The 24,000-nt window shown below is 40.5% G+C and overlaps 1 protein-coding gene across 3 annotated transcripts in view; it reads right to left on the reverse strand.

Annotated features, from left to right (window-relative positions):
* simc1 (SUMO interacting motifs containing 1) overlaps positions 1-24,000 on the reverse strand; it is a 44,067-nt gene that overhangs the window by 12,216 nt on the left and 7,851 nt on the right. Inside the window, exons 1-6 of one of the 3 annotated variants that reach the window (XM_061930199.2) lie at positions 21,006-21,157; positions 15,005-15,170; positions 14,473-14,927; positions 14,148-14,389; positions 1,020-1,089; positions 658-818 (exon numbers count right to left, since the gene is read on the reverse strand). In XM_061930199.2, the coding sequence (XP_061786183.2) occupies positions 658-818; positions 1,020-1,089; positions 14,148-14,389; positions 14,473-14,927; positions 15,005-15,170; positions 21,006-21,059 (1,148 nt within the window). In that variant the 5' untranslated portion in view covers positions 21,060-21,157. Of the gene's footprint in view, positions 1-657; positions 819-1,019; positions 1,090-14,147; positions 14,390-14,472; positions 14,928-15,004; positions 15,171-21,005; positions 21,158-24,000 lie in introns of those variants that run through there. The other 2 variants (XM_061930200.2, XM_061930198.2) reach the window with 2 other exon arrangements.

The raw sequence follows: 24,000 nt of genomic DNA on the forward strand, positions 1-24,000 counted from the left end.
ATATATATATATACACATGTATATATATATATATATATATATATATATATATATATATATATATATATAGATATTAGGGCTGCAACTAACGATTATATTGATAATCGATTAATCTGTCAATTATTACTTTGATTAATCGATTAATAATCGGATAAAAGAGACAAACTATATTTCTATCCTTTCCAGTATTTTATTGAAAAAAACCAGCATACTGGCACCATACTTATTTTGATTATTGTTTCTCAGCTGTTTGTAAATGTTGCAGTTTATAAATAAAGGTTTATTTAAAAAAAAAAAAAAAATTTTTTAAAAGCCTCTGCGCATGCGCATAGCATAGATCCAACGAATCGATGACTAAAATAATCGGCAACTATTTTTATAATCGATTTTAATCGATTAGTTGTTGCAGCCCTAATATATATATATATATATATATATATATATATATATATATATATATATATATATATATATATATATATATATATATGTATATATACCGGCTCCCAGACACAGTTTTTTCTCTAAATTTGGCCCCCTGAGGCAAAATGATTGCCCAGGCCTGGCATAAACCTTATTATTATCATTGTTGCTATGAACCTTTTATAGGAAAGCCAGAACCTGAGACACAGGCCCCTGCATGTGTGCCTAACTCACCTGACTTGTGCGAAGTGCTGACTGCAAGACAACATTGTCTTTGCAATAGAGTGGTGGAATTCAGAGGTGGACTTCTTGTTTGAGAAATCATCTTCTAAAGTCTGTACAACATACTCCAGGAACATGCGCACAACCTCAGGTCGGTGTCTCTTTTTATCATCCTGATGGAGTGGAAGGCACGGCAATGTGAGAAGAGGACAGATTGGTAAATAAATAGGAGAATGGTGGACATATAACAGCAATATGTGTTTGGTGCATTAAGCCTTTGGGAACAGGCTGTTCAAACAGAAAAATGGCTCGTGTCATTTTCACATTGGACCTCAAAAATTCCAACCATAGTTCCACCGCGTGTTGATAAGTACCTGATTGGACATGACTGAAGTCACCAACTCCCAGCTCCATGCAACTGAGTTTTTGTCAACACTTTGGTGTCTGCAATTCAAAAAGTGACTTTCAGTTTCACTCCAAAGATGTGAGGTTGAACAGGTGCAACTCAATTACTTATAAACCCCTTTGAGTGACACATTAAGAGTGTTACTAAAACGGCCTTCTTTCATCTCCGTAATATCGCAAAAATTCGTTCCATTTTGTCCACGAGCGACGCTGAGATCATTATTCATGCGTTCGTTACGTCTCGTCTCCATTACTGTAACCTATTATTTTCGTGTCTCCCTATGTCTAGCATTAAAAGACTACAATTGGTACAAAATGCGGCTGCTAGACTTTTGACAAGAACAAGAAAGTTTGATCATATTACGCCTAAACTGTATATACCTTTATATAAATATATATATACCTATACTGGCTCACCTGCACTGGCTTCCTGTGCACTTAAGATGTGACTTTAAGGTTTTACTACTTACGTATAAAATACTACACGGTCTAGCTCCATCCTATCTTGTCGATTGCATTGTACCATATGTCCCGGCAAGAAATCTGCCTTCAAAGAACTCCGGCTTATTAGTGATTCCCAGAGCCCAAAAAAAGTCTGCGGGCTATAGAGCGTTTTCTATTCGGGCTCCAGTACTATGGAATGCCCTCCCGGTAACAATTAGAGATGCTACCTCAGTAGAATCATTTAAGTCCCATCTTAAAACTAATTTGTATACTCTAGCCTTTAAATAGCCCCCCTGTTAGACCAGTTGATCTGCCGTTTCTTTTCTTTTCTCCTCTGCCCCCCTCTCCCTTGTGGAGGGGGCGTTACACAGGTCCGGTGGCCATGGATGAAGTGCTGGCTGTCCAGAGTCGGGACCCGGGGTGGACCGCTCGCCTGTGCATCGGTTGGGGACATCTCTGCGCTGCTGACCCGTCTCCGCTCGGGATGGTGTCCTGCTGGCCCCACTATGGACTGGACTCTCACTATTATGTTGGATACACTATGGACTGAACTCTCACTATTATGTTAGATCCACTATGGACTGGACTCTCACTATCATGTTGGATCCACTATGGACTGGACTTTCACTATGTTAGATCCACTATGGACTGGACTCTCACTATTATGTTGGATACACTATGGACTGAACTCTCACTATTATGTTAGATCCACTATGGACTGGACTCTCACTATCATGTTGGATCCACTATGGACTGGACTTTCACTATGTTAGATCCACTATGGACTGGACTCTCACTATTATGTTAAATCCACTATAGACTGGACTTCCACTATGTTAGATCCACTATGGACTGGACTCTCACTATTATGTTAGATCCACTATGGACTGGACTCTCACTGTTATGTTAGATCCACTATGGATTGGACTCTCACTATCATGTTAGATCCACTATGGACTGGACTTTCACTATGTTAGATCCACTATGGACTGGACTCTCACTATTATGTTAGAGCCACTATGGACTGGACTTTCACTATGTTAGATCCACTATGGACTGGACTCTCACTATTATGTTAGATCCACTATGGACTGGACTCTCACTATTATGTTAGATCCACTATGGACTGGACTCTCACTATTATGTTGGATCCACTATGGACTGGACGCTCACTATTATGTTAGATCCACTATGGACTGGATTCTCACTACTATGTTAGATCCACTATGGACTGGACTCTCACTATCATGTTGGATCCACTATGGACTGGACTTTCACTATGTTAGATCCACTATGGACTGGACTCTCACTATTATGTTAGATCCACTATAGACTGGACTTTCACTATGTTAGATCCACTATGGACTGGACTCTCACTATTATGTTAGATCCACTATGGACTGGACTCTCACTGTTATGTTAGATCCACTATGGACTGGACTTTCACTATGTTGGATCCACTATGGACTGGACTCTCACTATTATGTTAGATCCACTATGGACTGGACTTTCACTATGTTAGATCCACTATGGACTGGACTCTCACTATTATGTTAGATCCACTATGGACTGGACTCTCACTATTATGTTGGATCCACTATGGACTGGACGCTCACTATTATGTTAGATCCACTATGGACTGGACTCTCACTATTATGTTAGATCCACTATGGACTGGACTCTCACTATTATGTTGGATCCACTATGGACTGGACTTTTACTATTATGTTAGATCCACTATGGACTGGACTCTCACTATTATGTTGAATCCACTATGGACTGGACTTTTACTATTATGTTAGATCCACTATGGACTGGACTCTCACTATTATGTTAGATCCACTATGGACTGGACTCTCTATCATGTTGGATCCACTATGGACTGGACTTTCACTATTATGTTAGATCCACTATGGACTGGACTCTCACTATTATGTTAGATCCACTATGGACTGGACTCTCACTATTATGTTAGATCCACTATGGACTGGACTCTCACTATTATGTTAGATCCACTATGGACTGGACTCTCACTATTATGTTAGATCCACTATGGACTGGACTCTCTATCATGTTGGATCCACTATGGACTGGACTTTCACTATTATGTTAGATCCACTATGGACTGGACTCTAACTATTATGTTAGATCCACTATGGACTGGACTCTCACTATTATGTTAGATCCACTATGGACTGGACTCTCACTATTATGTTAGATCCACTATGGACTGGACTCTCACTATTATGTTAGATCCACTATGGACTGGACTTTCACTATTATGTTAGAGCCACTATGGACTGGACTCTCACTATTATGTTGGATCCACTATGGACTGGACTTTTACTATTATGTTAGATCCACTATGGACTGGACTCTCACTATTATGTTAGATCCACTATGGACTGGACTCTCTATCATGTTGGATCCACTATGGACTGGACTTTCACTATTATGTTAGATCCACTATGGACTGGACTCTCACTATTATGTTAGATCCACTATGGACTGGACTCTCACTATTATGTTAGATCCACTATGGACTGGACTCTCACTATTATGTTAGATCCACTATAGACTGGACTTTCACTATGTTAGATCCACTATGGACTGGACTCTCACTATTATGTTAGAACCACTATGGACTGGACTCTCACTGTTATGTTAGATCCACTATGGACTGGACTCTCACTATTATGTTAGATCCACTATGGACTGGACTCTCACTATTATGTTAGATCCACTATGGACTGGACTCTCACTATTATGTTAGATCCACTATGGACTGGACTCTCACTATTATGTTAGATCCACTATGGACTGGACTCTCACTATTATGTTAGATCCACTATGGACTGGACTTTCACAATATTATGCTAGACCCACTTGACGTCCATTGCACCGGTCTCCCCTAGAGGGGTGGGGGGTCACCCACATCTGTGGTCCTCTCCAAGGTTTCTCATTGTCATCCCACTGGGTTGAGTTTTTCCTTGCCCTGATGTGGGATCTGAACCGCGGATGTCGTTGTGGCTTGTGCAGCCCTTTGAGACACTTGTGATTTAGGGCTATACAAATAAACATTGATTGATTGATTGATTGATTGATTGATTGATAAAATCGTGCAGAAGTTTTTTGATTCAAGGAGTCAAATTCAGACTAAAAATACAATTAAAAGCTAAGAAGTTTTTGCAATTACTGTCATTTCAGGGCGACATAGGCTGCTTTTTTATGCTTTAAATTGCAAACTTTGTTTAAGTTACGAGATAGATAGCGTGGCTAATGCTACAGTAAATGCCATAAGGCCCGGTCTAACTTGCTAACCCTAACCCATACCTAGAGATCCACAGCACATTTGTGTTCCAACCATTGGAAACCAAGCAGTCAAGCTTCCACAGCCTTCCTGTCGACATCATCCTGCTGAAGTTCTCTACTCCACCTGTGGCTCGGCTTAATGTTCACGCCTGAAGCTGCTCTGGGTTTTCTGGGGGGGGTCTCTATCTCAGCAAGGCTATGAAACTGCGATGTCTTATCTACTCCAGCTGCTGTCTAATAGCTCTCGTAGGACATTGCCTGAGAAGCGTCAACTATTTTCTACCACAACACTGATTACGGGACTACATTCACAAGAGTGCTGGCCATGGGAATTTTCTACCCTCTCATTAAAACTACTGTACTGTAGTTGTTTGTACAAAACCCAAAACCAGTGAAGTTGTCACGTTGTGTAAATGGTAAATAAAAACAGAATACAATGATTTGCAAATCCTTTTCAACTTATATTTAATTGAATAGACTGCAAAGAAAAGATATTTAACATTTAAACCGAAAAACTTTGTTGATTTTTGCAAATATTAGCTCATTTGGAATTTGATGCCTGCAACATGTTTCAAAAAAGCTGGCACAAGTGGCAAAAAAGACAGAGAAAGTTGAAGAATGCTCACCAAACACTTATTTGGAACATCCCACAGGTGAACAGGCTAATTGGGAACAGGTGGGTGCCATGATTGGGTATAAAAGCAGCTTCCATGAAATGCTCAGTCATTCACAAACAAGGATGGGGCGAGGGTCACCACTTTGTGAACAAATGCGTGGGCAAATTGTTGAACAGTTTAAGAACAACATTTCTCAACGAGCTATTGCAAAGAAATTTAGGGATTTCACCATCTACGCTCCGTAATATCATCAAAAGGTTCAGAGAATCTGGAGAATTTACTGCACGTACGCGATGATATTACGGACCTTCGATACCTCAGGCGGTACTGCATAAAAAAAGCAACATTGGTGTGTAAAGGATATCACCACATGGGCTCAGGAACACTTCAGAAAACCACTGTCAGTAACTACAGTTCGTCATTACATCTGTAAGTGCGAGTTAAAACTCTACTATGCAAGGCGAAAAACCATTTAGCAACAACACCCAGAAACACCGCCGGCTTCTATGGGCCCGAGCTCATCTAAGATGGACTGATACAAAGTGGAATAGTGTTCTGTGGTCTGACGAGTCCACATTTCAAATTGTTTTTGGAAACTGTGGACGTCGTGTCCTCCGGAACAAAGAGGAATCAGAATCGGAATCAGAAGTACTTTATTAATCCCCAAAGGGAAATTAAGAAAAGAACCATCCAAACTGTTATAGGCGCAAAGTGTAAAAGCCAGCATGTGTGATGGTATGGGGGTGTATTAGTGCCCAAGACATGGGTAACTTACACATCTGTGAAGGCGCCATTAATGCTGAAAGGTACATACAGGTTTGGGAGCAACATATGTTGCCATCCAAGCAACGTTATCATGGACGCCCCTGCTTATTTCAGCAAAACAATGCCAAGCCATGTGTTACATCAACGTGGCTTCATAGTAAAAGAGTGTGGGTACTAGACTGGCCTGCCTGTAGTCCAGACCTGTCTCCCATTGAAAATGTGTGGCGCATTATGAAGCCTAAAATAGCACAACGGAGACCCCCGGACTGTTGAACAACTTAAGCTGTACATCAAGCAAGAATGGGAAAGAATTCCACCTGAAAAGCTTCAAAAATGTGTCTCCTCAGTTCCCAAACGTTTACTGAGTGTTGTTAAAAGGAAAGGCCATGTAACACAGTGGTAAAAATGTCCCTGTGCCAACTTGTTTGCAATGTGTTGCTGCCATTAAATTCTAAGTTAATGATTATTTCCAAAAAAAATGTATACGTTTCTCAGTTGGAACATGAAATATCTTGTCTTTGCAGTCTATTTAATTGAATATAAGTTGAAAAGGATTTGCAAATCATTGTATTCTGTTTTTATTTACGAATTACACAACGTGCCAACTTCACTGGTTTCGGGTTTTGTATTTTTATTGTGTAGTTTTTCAAATAATATTTCCTATCAAAAAGGTTGTTTTTTTTGTTTAAAGAGTATGTTACGTGTTAAAATTGTGCTGTTTCAGGAGCACCAAGCACAGATCAAATTGATTTTAATTCATGTCAATGGAGGGAGCTTCTTTAAGATACATGGAACTAGGGATGTCCCGAGCCGATATTTGGATCGGATCGGCCGCCGATATTTGCAAAAAAAAAAAGCATATCGGCAAGGCATGGGAAAATGCCGATCCAGATCCAGTTTTAAAAAAAACTCCGGTCCGTGTTTTCCAACGCACCGATTTAAATAATACATTCCACTTTTCTGCTGCTCCGTAATTTCCCTTCCGCATTTTCCAGCACACCTTCAACACATCCACAATTCTCACGCAGTTGCTTTTAGCTGCTGGCATTACACTACAGGCTCTTCTCACTCTTTCCTGTGTCTCCCTCTCACAGACAGCCAGCGCACCTTCTTACACACGTCACATACTGTCACGTCATACGTCACATACGTATACGTCCTCTCCCAGCAGAGAGCGAGGTAGCAGCTAACGTTAGCTGTGATGCTAGCGCAGCCGCTAAGGTGCGCACCTGCTCAAGCGTCCTCTGCGCACGGCAAATCTATGCCACGCACAAAATCAAATAAAAAAATAAGCGCATAACAATTTTCGACACACGGACACGACAGAGACAACAGTTTTCGTCATCATTGTTCAAATATTGTAACGTCTGTCGAGACGCTTATCTCCATTCGGTGCCACACGTCCACACCATCGCCGAGGCAAAAATTTCCACATCAACACCGTATGAAAAAAATTGTGATTTGTTTTTTAGTTGTGATTTCCTTCTCTGCATGAAAGTTTAAAAGTAGCATATATTAATGCAGTATGAAGAAGAATGTTTTAATGTAGACATGCAAGCCTTGAAAGAAAATTTTGAAAATCAAGACTACATTTCCTGCAAATGGGTGCATTTCTACCCGATATTTTAACTTTAGATTTATTCTCATATCAAACTCTTTTAGTTGTCTTTTTGACACTTACATCCGGCGCCCCCTCCACACCCTGGATTATAAATAATGTAAATAATTCAATGTGATTATCTTGTGTGATGACTGTATTATGATGATAGTATATATCTGATAGTATATATCTGTATCATGAATCAATTTAAGTGGACCTCGTCTTAAACAAGTTGAAAAACTTATTGGGGTGTTACCATTTAGTGGTCAATTGCACGGAATATGTACTTCACTGTGCAACCTACTAATAAAAGTCTCAATTAATCAATCAATCAGAACACATAGAATCATCATACTGCTGTGATTATATGCATCAAGTGTTCATTCAAGGCTAAGGCAAAATATCGAGATATATATTGTGTATCGCAATATGGCCTTAAAATATCGCAATATTAAAAAAAGGCCATATCGCCCAGCCCTAGTTCAATGATGCCATTTCTGTTTGTCATGTATAATTTTGTCTATTTTGTGTTTATCCTTGAATAAACAGGTCAGTTTCTTGTTACCAACCATTGTGTATTATTCAAACTCCCCTAATTCAGCTGGCTAGTTGTTATCAAGAGTACCGTATTTTCCGCACTATAAGGCGCACCTAAAAACCACAAATTTTCTCAAAAGCTGACAGTGCGCCTTATAACCCGGTGCGCTTTATATATGGATTAATATTAAGATTCATTTTCATAAAGTTTCGGTCTCGCAACTACGGTAAACAGCCGCCATCTTTTTTCCCCGTAGAAGAGGAAGTGCTTCTTCTTCTACGCAAGCAACCGCCAAGGTAAGCACCCGCCCCCATAGAACAGGAAGCGCTTCTTCTTCTACTGTAAGCAACCACCCGCCCGCGTAGAAGAAGAAGAAGCGCGCGAATATTACGTTTCATTTCCTTTGTGTGTTTACATCTGTAAAGACCACAAAATGGCTCCTACTAAGCGACAGGGATCCGGTTCATGAAAAGACGCAATCTCTCCATCCGCACACGGATTACAATTTCACAGCAACTGCCTAAAGACTTTCAAGAAAAGCTGGCTACTTTCCGTGCATATTGTAAAAACAAGATAGCTGAAAAAAAGATCCGGCCAGAGAACATTATCAACATGGACGAGGTTCCACTGACTTTTGATATTCCTGTGAACCGCACTGTGGATACAACGGGAGCACGTACGGTGAATATTCGCACCACAGGGAATGAGAAGTCATCCTTCACTGTGGTTCTAGCTTGCCATGCTAATGGCCAGAAACTTCCACCCATGGTGATATTCAAAAGGAAGACCTTGCCAAAAGAGACCTTTCCAGCCGGCGTCATCATAAAAGCTAACTCGAAGGGATGGATGAAGAAAAGATGAGCGAGTGGTTAAGGTAAGTTTACGCGAAGAGGCCGGGTGGCTTTTTTCACGCAGCTCCGTCCATGTTGATATACGACTCCGTGCGCGCCCACATCACGCTGGTTTTTAATATATTATTAAAGTTTGACTGACCTATCTGACTGTTTTTTTGACATTCCCTTTAGCGCAGTTAGATGCGGCTTATAACACGGGGCGTCTTATAGGTGGACAAAGTTTTGAAATATGCCGTTCATTGAAGGCGCGGCTTATAACCCAGGGCACCTTATGGTGCGGAAAATACGGTACTAAAACCCTTTTCAACATGATTCTGACAACTAAGTAGGCTAAATAACTTTAAACTTTAATACATGCTCGGATAGGCCATTGTCGGTCAGTATCGGTATCGGATCGGAAGTGCAAAAACCTGGATCGGGACATCCCTACATGGAACACAGTGCTCGTCGGTTGAGGTCCTAATATGTTCTCTATAAAATGTGTTTATTGTTCATATGTTTGGGGTGTACGGAACAAATTGATTGAATATACATCATTTGTTATAGTGACAATTGCTCCGGCTTTTATACAATTCGGTGTTTGTGTGACCTTTTGGATCGGCTTACTAACGAAAACCAGAGTACCGCCGCGTAAGAGTCTTACTTTTTGAATTGAACAACTGAAACAAATGAACTTTTCAAATATATTCCATACCTGCCAACTTTTGAAATCAGAAAAACCTAGTAGCCAGGGTCCAGGGGCCGCAGGCCCCGGTAGGTCCAGGACAAAGTCCTGGTGGGGGGTTCAGGGTTTGCCCCCCGACGCAAAATGATTATTAGCATTCAGACAGGTTAAAATGTTGCTAAAACCATCACTTTTCTATCAGTCACAGTGACTTTTCAAAACAAAAATATTACAGCAAAAATCATATGGGTTGATTGACATGTTTATTCTGTAAGCTAACTTCAATAGTTTGAAATTATTTTGACAGTTAATGCCAGTTATCCTGTCAACCTTTCACAAGACTTCAATTTGTTAATTGAAAGTATAAACACTTTTTACAGTAAACAAATGGTAAAACAGTACTAAACAATTCCATTTAAAAAAAAATTGGTGTCATTATTAACTTTCTGTCCAAGCTTGTATAATCTACTGCCTTGTTCAATTGTAAAAAATATTCTGTGCCTAAAATTCACATTTCTATCACAATTATCATACTGTAAACATGGGAAGCTAACTTCATTAAAATTAATAGTCCTGTCAATAGCATGGAATTACAATTCAAATGTAGTTACGGTAACTTGAAAGAATAAGATTTTTGAGAGTATTTGGTTCAAATTACACAATATAAATAAGACATGTCATTATTGATATTGCAGACATTATTGTAACAAGAAACTTCAGGTCGAAATTTTGGTTTATGAAAGAAATATAAATAAATATAAATATAAAACTTCATGACGACATTTTTCAAATTAATAAAGAGTAATAGAATAGTATGATAGTTATATGTTACTTGTTTTGAACATGTTATCGTTATCACAAATAAAAAGATATACTGTACACAGAAATTATTTTTGATTTGATTTATTGTTTATGTCATAAAAGATTTACTTAAAATGTTATGTTTTGTGAGTTTTTTTATGCTACGAACTGTACTTACCGGCGATGTAAACCGAAGGAGACATTTCCGTAATGAAAGCTGCAACACCCTTTTTAGATCCCATCATCACTGCAGCATTATCGGCAGCAAAGCAAACCAAATTCTGCCAAGGAATTTCGTTTGAGTCTATTTCTTCCGCGAGTATTTTGTAAATGTTTTCGCCTGTGGAAGCCGTATTGCATTCCCTCAAAGACAGAAGTACTGACAATACTTTTCCAATGTCGTCATCGAAATATCGAACACAAATGGGGTACAGTTTTACATCGTCATATTCGGTGCTGCCGTCAGCCGACATGCTAAATGGTTCCGTCTTCATGACATCGGCGATACTTTTTGAGGATTCTGTTCCAAGACACTGAATAATGTTTGATGTTTTGGTTCGACCACATCCATATTTTTTGGCGATTGGAAGTCCATGCTCAATTATTGCCTCCGTAAATAAAACTTCGGCATTTATCACATCCAAAGAATCTGTTTGGGCGACGAAAAACGTTGAAAGTTTTCCACTTGTATCGCTAGCAGAGGTGGGTAGTAACGTGCTACATTTACTCCGTTACATCTACTTGAGTAACTTTTGGGATAAATTGTACTTCTAAGAGTAGTTTTAATGCAACATACTTTTACTTTTACTTAAGTATATTTATAGAGAAGGAACGCTACTTTTACTCCGCTACTTTTATCTACATTCAGCTCGCTACTCGCTACTAATTTTTATCGATCTGTTAATGCACGCTTTGTTTGTTTTGGTCTGTCAGACAGACCTTCAAAGTGCCTGCCTTACTGGTGACGTTTCACTTCGTTCCACCAATCAGATGCAGTCACTGGTGACGTTGGACCAATCAAACAGAGCCAGGCGGTCACATGACCTGACTTAAACAAGTTGAAAAACTTATTGGGGTGTTACCATTTAGTGGTCAATTGTACGGAATGTGTACTGTACTGTGCAATCTAATAATAAAAGTTCCAATCAATCAATCAAAAGTGTGAAGGAAAAAAAGATACTTTTTTTATTTCAACCGTACATCCTGTCAAAAGCCTAAAGACTGACCGCACATGAGGACGTTCCTGTCTTCACAATAAAAGTGCCGCTCCGTCGCGCCTGCGCTTTCAAAATAAGAGTCTTCGAAAGCCAGCGCAAACAAGCTAGCAAGCTACGGAGTTTGCCGCCAATATATTTCTTGTAAAGTGTATAAAAACGAATATGGAAGCTGGACAAATAAGATGCCAAAAACCCACCACTTTCATGTGGTATTAGACAGAAAGGAGGAACTTTTCTTCTCCTCCATTTGAAAACTTGGACGTTATCATCACTACTGTCTGATTACAATCAACGCAAGTCATCAGAATCAGGTAATACACCAACTTATATTCTAGTCTTCATGAAAGAAAGGAATCTATATGTTAAACATGCATGTATATTCATTAAAACACCTTTAACATGTAAACAAAAACAGCAAAATAAATAAATATAAATTATATACTGTATATATCAATGTATGTATATATATATATATATATATATATATATGATATGAGTGTGTATGTTACTCATCAGTTACTCAGTACTTGAGTAGTTTTTTCACAACATACTTTTTACTTTTACTCAAGTACCGTATTTTCCGCACTATTAGCCGCACCTAAAAACCACAAATTTTCACAAAAGCTGACAGTGCGGCTTATAACCCTAACCCTTATATATGGATTAATATAAATATTTATTTTCATAAAGTTTCGGTCTCGCAACTACGGTAAACAGCCGCCATCTTTTTTCCCCGTAGAAGAGGAAGCGCTTCTTCTTCTATGGTAAGCAACCGCCAAGGTAAGCACCCGCCCCCATAGAAGAGGAAGCGCTTCTTCTTCTACTGTAAGCAACCACCCGCCCCCATAGAAGAAGAAGCCCCCGGATATTGCGTTTCATTTCATTTGTGTGTTTACATCTGTAAAGACCACAAAATGGCTCCTACTAAGCGACACGCGTATAACGCAGAATTTAAACTTAAGGCAATATTTAACCAAAGAACTCCAACCGCTCGATATTGGTGTCAACAGGGCATTTAAAGCACGACTGCGAACGGCGTGGGAGCAATGGATGACCGAAGGCGAACACACCTTCACTAAGACAGGGAGACAGCGCCGGACGACATACGCCAACATCTGCCAGTGGATCGTAAATACCTGGGCGGATATTTCGGTCACAACTGTGGTCCGAGCTTTCCGGAAGGCAATGACTTCGACGAGACGGAGCCGGCCATTTTGGATCCCGTATTCGCCCAACTTTTTAATTCGGACACCGAAGGAGAAGAATTCGAGGGATTTATGAATGAAGAATAACTTCAGAAAGTGAGCGTTATGTTTATTTTGTGTGTTGTGACATTAACGTTCGAGCAACATTAAGTTATTGATGCTTATTGATTGCACATTTGCACATTACCGTACATTTTGGGAGTGAACAGAGTTGTTAGAACGCTGGTTTTTAATATATTATTAAAGTTTGACTGACCTATCTGACTGTTTTTTTGACATTCCCTTTAGCGCAGTTAGATGCGGCTTATAACACGGGGCGGCTTATAGGTGGACAAAGTTTTGAAATATGCCGTTCATTGAAGGCGCGGCTTATAACCCAGGGCGGCTTATGGTGCGGAAAATACGGTAAATATTTGGGTGACTACTCCTTACTTTTACTTGAGTAATAAATCTCTAAAGTAACAGTACTCTTACTTAAGTACAATTTCTGGCTACTCTACCCACCTCTGATCGCTAGCAACGGCATTAGACTTGTGTTTTTTTGTCCCAACGTGGTCTTTTACATCGCTAATTCCTCCGTGTCCGATCGAAAAATCTTGTCTGCACAAGGTGCAATTCGCGTAGTTTTCACCCTTTTTGGAACGGATAATTATTCCCGGATAGGCTTTTGAATATTCTTCACGGAATGACTGCAGTTTTCTTTTCGGTTTAAGACTCGTTTGCGATTTTTCTCCGGCTGATTCCATGATCGTTCGCTCGTTTGGAAACTCGTGCTTGGCAGCGGTGCTATAAATAGCCTCGCGCATGGCATTCGGAATGGCTCGATAGGAAGTTACGGGAAGCAGTGTCGATTGTCATTGTTGTTACGTGATTTCGTGAATAAAACTTTAAAAAAAAAAATTTTTTTTTTAATTAATGAAAAACCGTATTTTTTATCACTGCAACCGTAACCCGGAATAGGTTGATGAAAACCGTACTAATTACGGGAAAACCGGAGTAGTTGGCAGGTATGATATTCTAATTCATTGAGATGCACCCGTACATAGTAAACATTGTCTCCCCACTTTTTCCTTCTCTCACCTCTGTGCCCTCATCAGCAGATTCCAGGCCTGCACACAGCGGTGCTGTGGACACAGTGGGTCCAGCAGCATGTGACTGAGTAGGTGGGACATGACATCTTTAGGAGGACAGTAACAAAGATGTAGAAGGTCAGACAAGAGCTGCAGCGTTCCCTCTTGGTAGTTCACCTGCATGGTGATGTACACCAAGCTGAGGCTTGGCTGGCAGATCGCATTTGAAGACTTTACATGTTCCTCATGCACCTAAAAAAAAAATCAGATGCTAGTTTTAATTTAGTTCAGCACGTGAAATATGTGACAAAAAAAATAAGAGGATGTGTTCTGACCAAGGTATGTGCAAACCCGTCCATTACTTTCTGGAATCCACGAGGGCAGACAAAGCAACGTTCATCCTGACTGACCTCACTGAAATCAACGTTAGCGTTCGCTTCTTCGTCACTCTCCTGACGCCATGTGGAATACATCAAACTGTCTTGTTCGTCTTCATCGCTACAGTTTAAATATCCTTCCAAGTGTTCACTTTTTAGTACGGGCAGAGCGATGCTCTGACACGGGCCATCAGACTGGTTTGACTTGACATCAGTTGTGACTTCCTTCCCTCGGTCATCCTGTGTGGCGTTACTGGTGAAGCTCGGCTCTTGGTTCTTGTTGGCGTGAATCATTTTGTGGGGTGGAGAGCTGAGGCCTCCTTTAGGTGAGGCACGGGAGACTGGAAAGGGGGTGTTCACAAAAGAAGATGGGTCTGTATGAGTGCTGTGCAGTGAACGCTGAGTATATGTTTCTAGAAAATAAAATGGCAGTATTACAAAAAAGAAAAAAAAACAGATTCCAAACAGATCTTCTCTGGTTGCGACTCACCACAGTGCTTCTTTGATGATTTGTGTACGAGACTGTTTGAATTCTCACTTTTAAACGTTCTTTCCCGTACATTCTCGTCTTGTTTGGTCTTCCTCGTCAAAGTGAAGTCAGTCAAAGAGATTGGTTCAGGATAAGCATCTTTTGATTTGTTGTCCCGAACAGAACCCTGAAGAAGGACAGCATGTTATGAATGAATAAATGTCCAGATAGAAATTGTGCATTGAGATCAGATTCAGAAACAATGCCTCAGAATGAAGTTATGGATACAAGAACTTCCTCACACCTTGCCCTCGTTGATCAGGAGAATTTTTTTTTTTTTAATGAATACCATTTTCAGTTGTGCTTAAAGCAAATCTTAATTAGTTTGAGTTTGAGTTTATTTCGAACATGCAAGTATACAACATGATACATCACAATCTCCAGTTTCTCTTTTCAACATGTTCGAAAAGGAGTAGGAAGAAGCAGAGCTTATTTAATCCTACCCCTTTTCTTTTACATAACAGTTGCTAAAACTTTTGTTCACTTCCTGTTCTCAATTTATTCACAATATACTCCATAAGTAATCACAGTAAAATAAGTAAATAAATGATAATTGGTGAAGTAAGTTACATTTCATATGTTGAGATAAGTAAGATTAGTTTGTGAGTGAAAGAATGAAAGAATGGATGAGTTAAATAAATACAGAATGTTGATCATGGTTCTTCTTCTTTGTACTTTGTAAACACTTTAAGTTTGAAGAGTTTCTTGAAGTGGATCATATTAGTACATTGTTTGATTGCTTTGCTTAATCCATTCCATCATTTAATTCCACATACTGATATACTGAAGGTCTTAGGTGTTGTACGTGCATACAAATGTTTTAAATTACATTTCTCCCTAAGATTATATTTCTCCTCTTTTTTTGAGAAGAATTGTTGTATATTCTTGGGTAGCAGGTTATAGTTTGCTTTGTGTATAATTTTAGCTGTTTGCAAATTCACTGTCGTAGAATTTCAGTATCTTTGATTCAATAAATAAAGGATTTGTGTGTTCTCTATATCCAACATTATGTATTATTCTAACTGATCTTTTTTGTAACACCGTTAATGAATGAATTAGAGCAAGAACAATCTCGCAAAATGGCATTGTTTGTAAAGATCCGTGTGCCAATTTTATTTGACCATTTCCTGTTTTGAGTGCACCAATTTTGTCAAGAGTGGTCAAAAATTCACACACACACACACACACACACACACACACACACACACACACACACACACACACACACACACACACACTAGAGATGCGCGGATAGGCAATTATTTCATCCGCAACCGCATCAGAAAGTCGTCAACCATCCGCCATCCACCCGATCTAACATTTGATCAGAACCGCACCCGCCCGCACCCGCCCGTTGTTATATATCTAATATAGACGATGCAAGGCATTAGTGAGGTTATAAAGCTTTTGCCTGTTCAAGAAAGGAGACTGACCCAATGCAGCACAGACATTCGCGTGCCACGCTGTCACGACCCAGACGCACACCAGTGCGCAATCATATGGGAGCCGCGCTGAGCGCACCTCCAAGCGCGTCTCGCTGCCGGCGACGGCCGGGTATGGGCCCGACGCTCCAGCGCCATCCATTTTCAGGGATTCGGCAGGTGGGTTGTTACACACTCCTTAGCGGGTTCCGACTTCCATGGCCACCGTCCTGCTGTCTATATCAACCAGGGTGAGCCCCACCCCTTTCGTGAGCGCACTGCGCGCGGAGTGACCCCTGTTACGCGCCCCCGGCAACAGGGGTGGCGGGCAGGTAAGCTGCGAGGGCGGAGCGCGCGCAGTGACCCCTGTTACGAGCCCCCGGCCACGGGGGTGGCGGGCAGGTAAGCTGCTTACCTGCTGCGCGTGACGCCGGCCGCGGCGAAGGCGGACGAGGCGGGGTTTCGGTGCGGTGGTGACCCTGGACGTGCGTCGGGCCCTTCTCGCGGATCTCCTCAGCTACGGCTCCCGGTGGGGCCCTCTCGGGGGAAGGGGCCTCGGTCCCGGACCCCGGCGAGGCGTCCCTTCTCCGCTCAGTAAAAGTGTCCATCTCTTTTTTTTTTCTTCTTCTGTTGTGGCATATGCTGCAGGTGCCTGCTCGTTTTTCGTATGTGGGTAACAACATTTAACTATGTATATATATTTCCCAATTGGTTTAACTGCCACCCGCCTGAATCTATTTAAAATCTAATTTTTTTTTTATTTCAACCGCCCGACCCGACCCGACCCGCGGATAAAATCTAATTTTTTTTAATTTCATCCGCCCGATCCGCGGATAATCCGCGGACTCTGCGGTTGTGCCCGCAAACCGCGCATCTCTAACACACACACACACACACACACACACACGCACACACACACACACACACACACACACACACACACACACACACACAGAGAGAGAGTATATATTAATCATATGTTAGACAATCAAGTTTGCATTCACGTCTCAAATTTGTGGGACTTATGCAGATCCCAAATACACAACAACAGGTACCGATAGGTACGGTAAGTAAAATTGGTTTTGCATAATATGGCCCTAAAATACTGAGGGGGCTGAAGTGGGGATAAACAGATTTCTGACAGGGCATGTCCCAAACGGCCGAATAGCGTTGCAAATTTGCCAGTCCTTTGTCCCGACTCGTTCAAAAGTCACACAGTCCATCTCCATGAATTTTGTTCCCCTGGTTTATGAGGAAAACGTCCATTAAAGGTAAACTGATGATTCTGAATGATTAGTTCCAGTGCCAACAGAGATGTTGATGTTGTGGAGAAAGAAACATATACACCACAGTGTAGTGATGGGTCCGGCAACACCGATGCATCGGCGCATGCGTCGAGCTCATAGAGCGAAACCCTGTGTCGGTGCGCGTACCGCTTTTAGAAAGTCACGTGACCGATCATGAGCTGTTTTGGTCACGTGACCGATACGCGAACTGTGTCGCACTGACGCCTCCTCTGTGCCCTGTGAGCGGCTCTTTTCTACAGCCGGAGAAATAATAACTAAGAGAAATCGTCTAAAATGTAATACGTCGGAAAAACTGTTTTTTGGTTTTTTTAATAAAAATGTGTAAAAAAATAAAATTAAAACAATTCCCAGTCCACAATCATCCACAACACGTTCTCTTAGATTTCCATGTTATGATACATGTTCACATTATTTATTGACTGTATCTAAAAAAGATACAAATATATTTTTATTTAAATGAAGATATGAAATAATCCTAAATGAAATACAATGACTTGGTTTATATTATTGTATATACTAGGGCAGGGGTCACCAACGCGGTGCCCGCGGTCACCAGGTAGCCCGTAAGGACCAGATCAGTCGCCCGCTGGCCTGTTCTAAAAATAGCTCAAAGAGCAGCACTTACCAGTGAGCTGCCTCTATTTTTTTAAATTGTATTTATTTACTAGCAAGCTGGTCTCGCTTTGCTCGACATTTTTAATTCTAAAAGAGACAAAACTCAAATAGAATTTGAAAATCCAAGAACATATTTTAAAGACTTGGTCTTCACTTGGAATAAGCGGTAGAAAATGGATGGATGGATGGGTCTTCACTTGTTTGAATAAATTCATTTATTTTTTACTTTGCTTCTTATTACTTTTAGAAATACAATTTGAGAAAAAATACAACCTTAAAAATGATTTTAGGATTTTTAAACAAATATACCTTTTTACCTTTTAAATTTCTTCCTCTTCTTTCCTGACAATTTAAATCAATGTTCAAGTAAATTTATTTTATTTTATTGTAAAGAATAATAAATATTTTAGCTTCTGGTTTTTCGACGAAGAATATTTGTGAAATATTTCTTCAAACTTACTATGATTAAAATTCAAAAAAATTATTCTGGCAAATCTAGAAAATCTGTAGAATCAAATTTAAATCTTATTTCAAAGTATTTTGAATTTCTTTTTAAAATTTTTGTTCTGGAAAATCTAGAAGAAATACTGATTTGTCTTTGTTAGAAATATAGCTTGGTCCAATTTGTTAAATATTCTAACAAAGTGCAGATTGGATTTTAACCAATTTAAAACATGTCATCAAAATTCTAAAATGTATCTTAATCAGGAAAAATGACTAATGATGTTCCATAAATTCTTTTTTTAATTTTTTCAAAAAGATTCAAATTAGCTAGTTTTTTTCTTCTTTTTGTCGGTTGAATTTTGAATTTTAAAGAGTCGAAATTGAAGATAAACTATGCTTCAAAATTTTATTTGAATTTTTTTCGTGTTTTCTCCTCTTTTAAACCGTTCAATTAAGTGTTTTTTTCATCATTTATTCTCTACAAAAAACCTTCCGTAAAAGGAAAAAAAAATGTACGACGGAATGACAGACAGAAATACCCATTTTTTTATATATATACATTTATTTATTTAGCTATTCTTGTTTAAATCACACTTGCATGTAACTTACAAATGACAATATATTTATTTATTTAAGTGTGTATCAAACTGGTAGCCCTTCGCATTAATCAGTACCCAAGAAGTAGTTTTTGGTTTCAAAAAGGTTGGTGACCCCTGTACTAGGGCATCAAATCAGTGTCAGTTGAGTCGGTCCATAGGTTGCCTGTAGGGATTTTTAATGTCCAGCAGATGTCAGTATTTAGTGACACAGTATCGACACAGTATCAATACAGTTTTGCAATGTGTCAAAACGCTTCACGCCTCATTAACCCATCACTAGTGTATATGTTTCTTTTACTTTTTATTAATAGCTGTATGTAGAAGTGTCTGGTTGCATCAGCTCTGCTCTTTTAATGTCTTTAATGTCATTTGTGTTCTTTGATGTGTGCTATGTCTTTGAGTTGTTTTTTCCCTTGACCTCAGTCTGGACCCCCTCTCCATGGGCCCAGGCTTAGTCCGATTTTTTTTTTTTATCTCCTCCCCATCCCCCCCATTGTTTACCTGTATCTCACCTTTTTTGTAAGGGGCGCCGGAAGTTGGCAGACCCGTCAGCGATCCTGTTCTGTCTCCCTGTAATGCTTGTATGATCTTGAATGGGATTGTGCTGAAAATTATTAATTTCCCCTTCGGGGATTAATGAAGTATTTCTGATTCTGATTCTGAAATGAAATATCGAGTCAACAACAGCTGCGGTTGCTCCTTCACACAGTGTTTTGGAAGGGAATTGCAATGCACAAATCAACCAGAGTGGACGCAAGCTACGTAACGCCAGAGTATATTCCAACCTTCGCACACCAATGATCGGTACTGGAATCGGCAGCATTAATCCCCGATCGGAACCTCCTTAATTTGTACATTTACTGACGAAAAACACGGCAGAAACCTGCAACGAGGCTGCCTGGTCCGCTACCTCAATGGTTTCATGTCTGGTAAACTGAAGTTGAGGGGCAAGGATGACTGGCTGTTCTGTTTGTGGAACATTTTCTACACCACAACTTCCTACACTGTCTAAACCACAGTAATGTGGGGCATCATTATTCTTGCTTATCAAACTAAGTAGTATTGTGTTAGGCACTTTTTATTTAAATACGTCTTAAAGTGCTACAATTACATAACAATATGTAAAACAATAAAAGTTCAGCCATTAAAACATACTATGACTAAAATAGTGGATTTTTATGAAAAATCTTGGTCAAAAGATTTCAGTGTGTATAAGTACTTTTTGAGCAAATTCAGCAATACCGCGATACTGATACTGATACTTTATTTGTTACCTGGGACAAAGCATATTAATGAATATATAACATGTAAATGTGCCAGATTGTAGCAAAGGACTAATTTCCATGTGGCAGGTTGATGGTATTCAACAAGGTCTATAAAAAACAAAGTAAGACAGCACCAACATCGGACAAAAACAATACAATAAAATACACAGACTCAGATAATTATAACCGTGATAAGAAATGCTCATATCGTTACATACCCAGAAGTACAAACCACAGGGTTGACAATTGTAGCAAAAACAGTTTCGGTGGTGGCCTACTTAGTGTAAAAGGTTTGAATGCTGTGTTCTTACCTTTGAGAAAATGTCAGCGACCTGCTTTCGTCTGCGTTTATATCCATTAAACATCTTGATATGACTGTTAAAAGTGTTCTTTCATTGGTGCTGTACGCTCAACATGCACCCGGTGCGCTTAAAAGTTAGAGCTGTGCCCTTTGCCAGGCTCAAAGATATCAAAGAAGGGAGGAGTTTGTTGTTTATTGTGTCGAGTTGTGTCGAGTAACATATGAGTATCCGTGAATGAAACTAGCACAATGTTATCGTTCATTCCTGACAGAATATCACAAACTGACACACTGAATCTTCGGCCAGGCGGGGGGGTGGCAACTTGTAATAATTTTCCAAAAGACAAAGGAGTAGTGTCTCCTGATACAGCAACCGCAGCTGTGTTGACTAGATATTTACTTTCTTGTAAAGAGTGTTGACTACTACAATGTTGACATCTTTGTCTACACTGGAACTTATCATTCAGAATCCTCAGTTTACTTTTAATGGACATTTTACTTTTAAACCAGAGGAAAATACATTCGTGAAGATGGACTCTGCAACTTTTCTTTCGAGGCAGGGGCTCGAAAGCATGCATGCGTGTACTGTATGTGTGTGTGTGTGTATATATATGTATATATATATATATATATATATATATATATATATATATATATATATATATATATATATATATATATATATATATATGTATATATATATATATATATATATATGTATATATATATATATATATATATATATATATATATATTATGTATATATATATATATATATATATATATATATACAGTATATATATATATATATATATATATATATATATATATATATATATATATATACACACATATATATATACATATAAACATACACATATATATATATATACACACATATAAACATACATATATATATACACATACATACATATATATATATATATATATATATATATATATATATATACATATATATATACATTAGAGATGCGCGGTTTGCGGGCACAACCGCGGAGTCCGCGGATTATCCGCGGATCGGGCGGATGAAATTAAAAAAAATTAGATTTTATTCGCGGGTCGGGTCGGGTCGGGTGGTTGAAATTAAAAAAATTTTGATTTTAAATAGATTCACGCGGGTGGCAGTTAAACCAATTGGGAAATATATATACATAGTTAAATGTTGTTACCCACATACGAAAAACGAGCAGGCACCTGCAGCATATGCCACAACAGAAGAAAAAAAAAAAAAGAGATGGACACTTTTACGGAGCGGAGAAGGGACGCCTCGCCGGGGTCCGGGACCGAGGCCCCTTCCCCCGAGAGGGCCCCACCGGGAGCCGTAGCTGAGGCGATCCGCGAGAAGGGCCCGACGCACGTCCAGGGTCACCACCGCGCCCACCGCACCGACACCCCGCCTCGTCCGCCTTCGCCGCGGCCGGCGTCACGCGCAGCAGGTAAGCAGCTTACCTGCCCGCCACCCCCGTGGCCGGGGGCTCGTAACAGGGGTCACTCCGCGCGCTCCGCCCGTGCAGCTTACCTGCCCGCCACCCCTGTTGCCGGGGGCGCGTAACAGGGGTCACTCCGCGCGCAGTGCGCTCACGAAAGGGGTGGGGCTCACCCTGGTTGATATAGACAGCAGCTAGGACGGTGGCCATGGAAGTCGGAACCTGCTAAGGAGTGTGTAACAACCCACCTGCCGAATCAACTAGCCCTGAAAATGGATGGGGCTGGAGCGTCGGGCCCATATACCCGGCCGTCGCCGGCAGCGAGACGCGCTTGGAGGTGCGCTCAGCGCGGCTCCCATATGATTGCGCACTGGTGTGCGTCTGGGTCGTGACAGCGTGGCACGCGAATGTCTGTGCTGCATTGGATCAGTCTCCTTTCTTTAACAGGCAAAAGCTTTATAACCTCACTAATGCCTTGCATCGTCTATATTAGATATATAACAACGGGCGGGTGCGGTTCTGATCAAATGTTAGATCGGGTGGATTGCGGATGGTTGACGACTTTCTGATGCGGTTGCGGATTAAATAATTGCCTATCCGCGAATCTCTAATATACATACATATGTATATATATATATATATATATATATATATATATATATATATATATATATATATATATATATCCATCCATCCATCCATCTTCTTCCGCTTATCCGAGGTCGGGTCGCGGGGGCAGCAGCCTAAGCAGGGAAGCCCAGACTTCCCTCTCCCCAGCCACTTCGTCCAGCTCTTCCTGTGGGACCCCGAGGCGTTCCCAGGCCAGCCGGGAGACATAGTCTTCCCAACGTGTCCTGGGTCTTCCCCGCGGCCTCCTACCGGTCGGACGTGCCCTAAACACCTCCCTAGGGAGGCGTTCGGGTGGCATCCTGACCAGATGCCCGAACCACCTCATCTGGCTCCTCTCGATGTGGAGGAGCAGCGGCTTTACTTTGAGCTCCGCCCGGATGACAGAGCTTCTCACCCTATCTCCAAGGGAGAGCCCCGCCACCCGGCGGAGGAAACTAATTTCGGCCGCTTGTACCCGTGATCTTGTCCTTTCGGTCATAACCCAAAGCTCATGACCATAGGTGAGGATGGGAACGTAGATCGACCGGTAAATTGAGAGCTTTGCCTTCCGGCTCAGCTCCTTCTTCACCACAACGGATCGATACAGCGTCCGCATGACTGAAGACACCGCACCGATCCGCCTGTCGATCTCACGATCCACTCTTCCCTCACTCGTGAACAAGACTCCGAGGTACTTGAACTCCTCCACTTGGGGCAAGATCTCCTCCCCAACCCGGAGATGATATATATATATATATATATATATATATATATATATATATATATATATGTCTTAATAAGGTTATCCAAAAAATAGTGCTCGATACCGTAGTAGAGCGCAATATATGTATGTGTGGGAAAAAAATCACAAGACTATTTCATCTCTACAGGCCTGTTTCATGAGGGGGGGTACCCTCAATCATCAGGAGATTTTAATGGGAGCATTCG

Source organism: Nerophis lumbriciformis, linkage group LG36, assembly GCF_033978685.3.
Source record: "Nerophis lumbriciformis linkage group LG36, RoL_Nlum_v2.1, whole genome shotgun sequence".
NCBI classification, from domain to species: Eukaryota; Metazoa; Chordata; class Actinopteri; order Syngnathiformes; family Syngnathidae; genus Nerophis; species Nerophis lumbriciformis.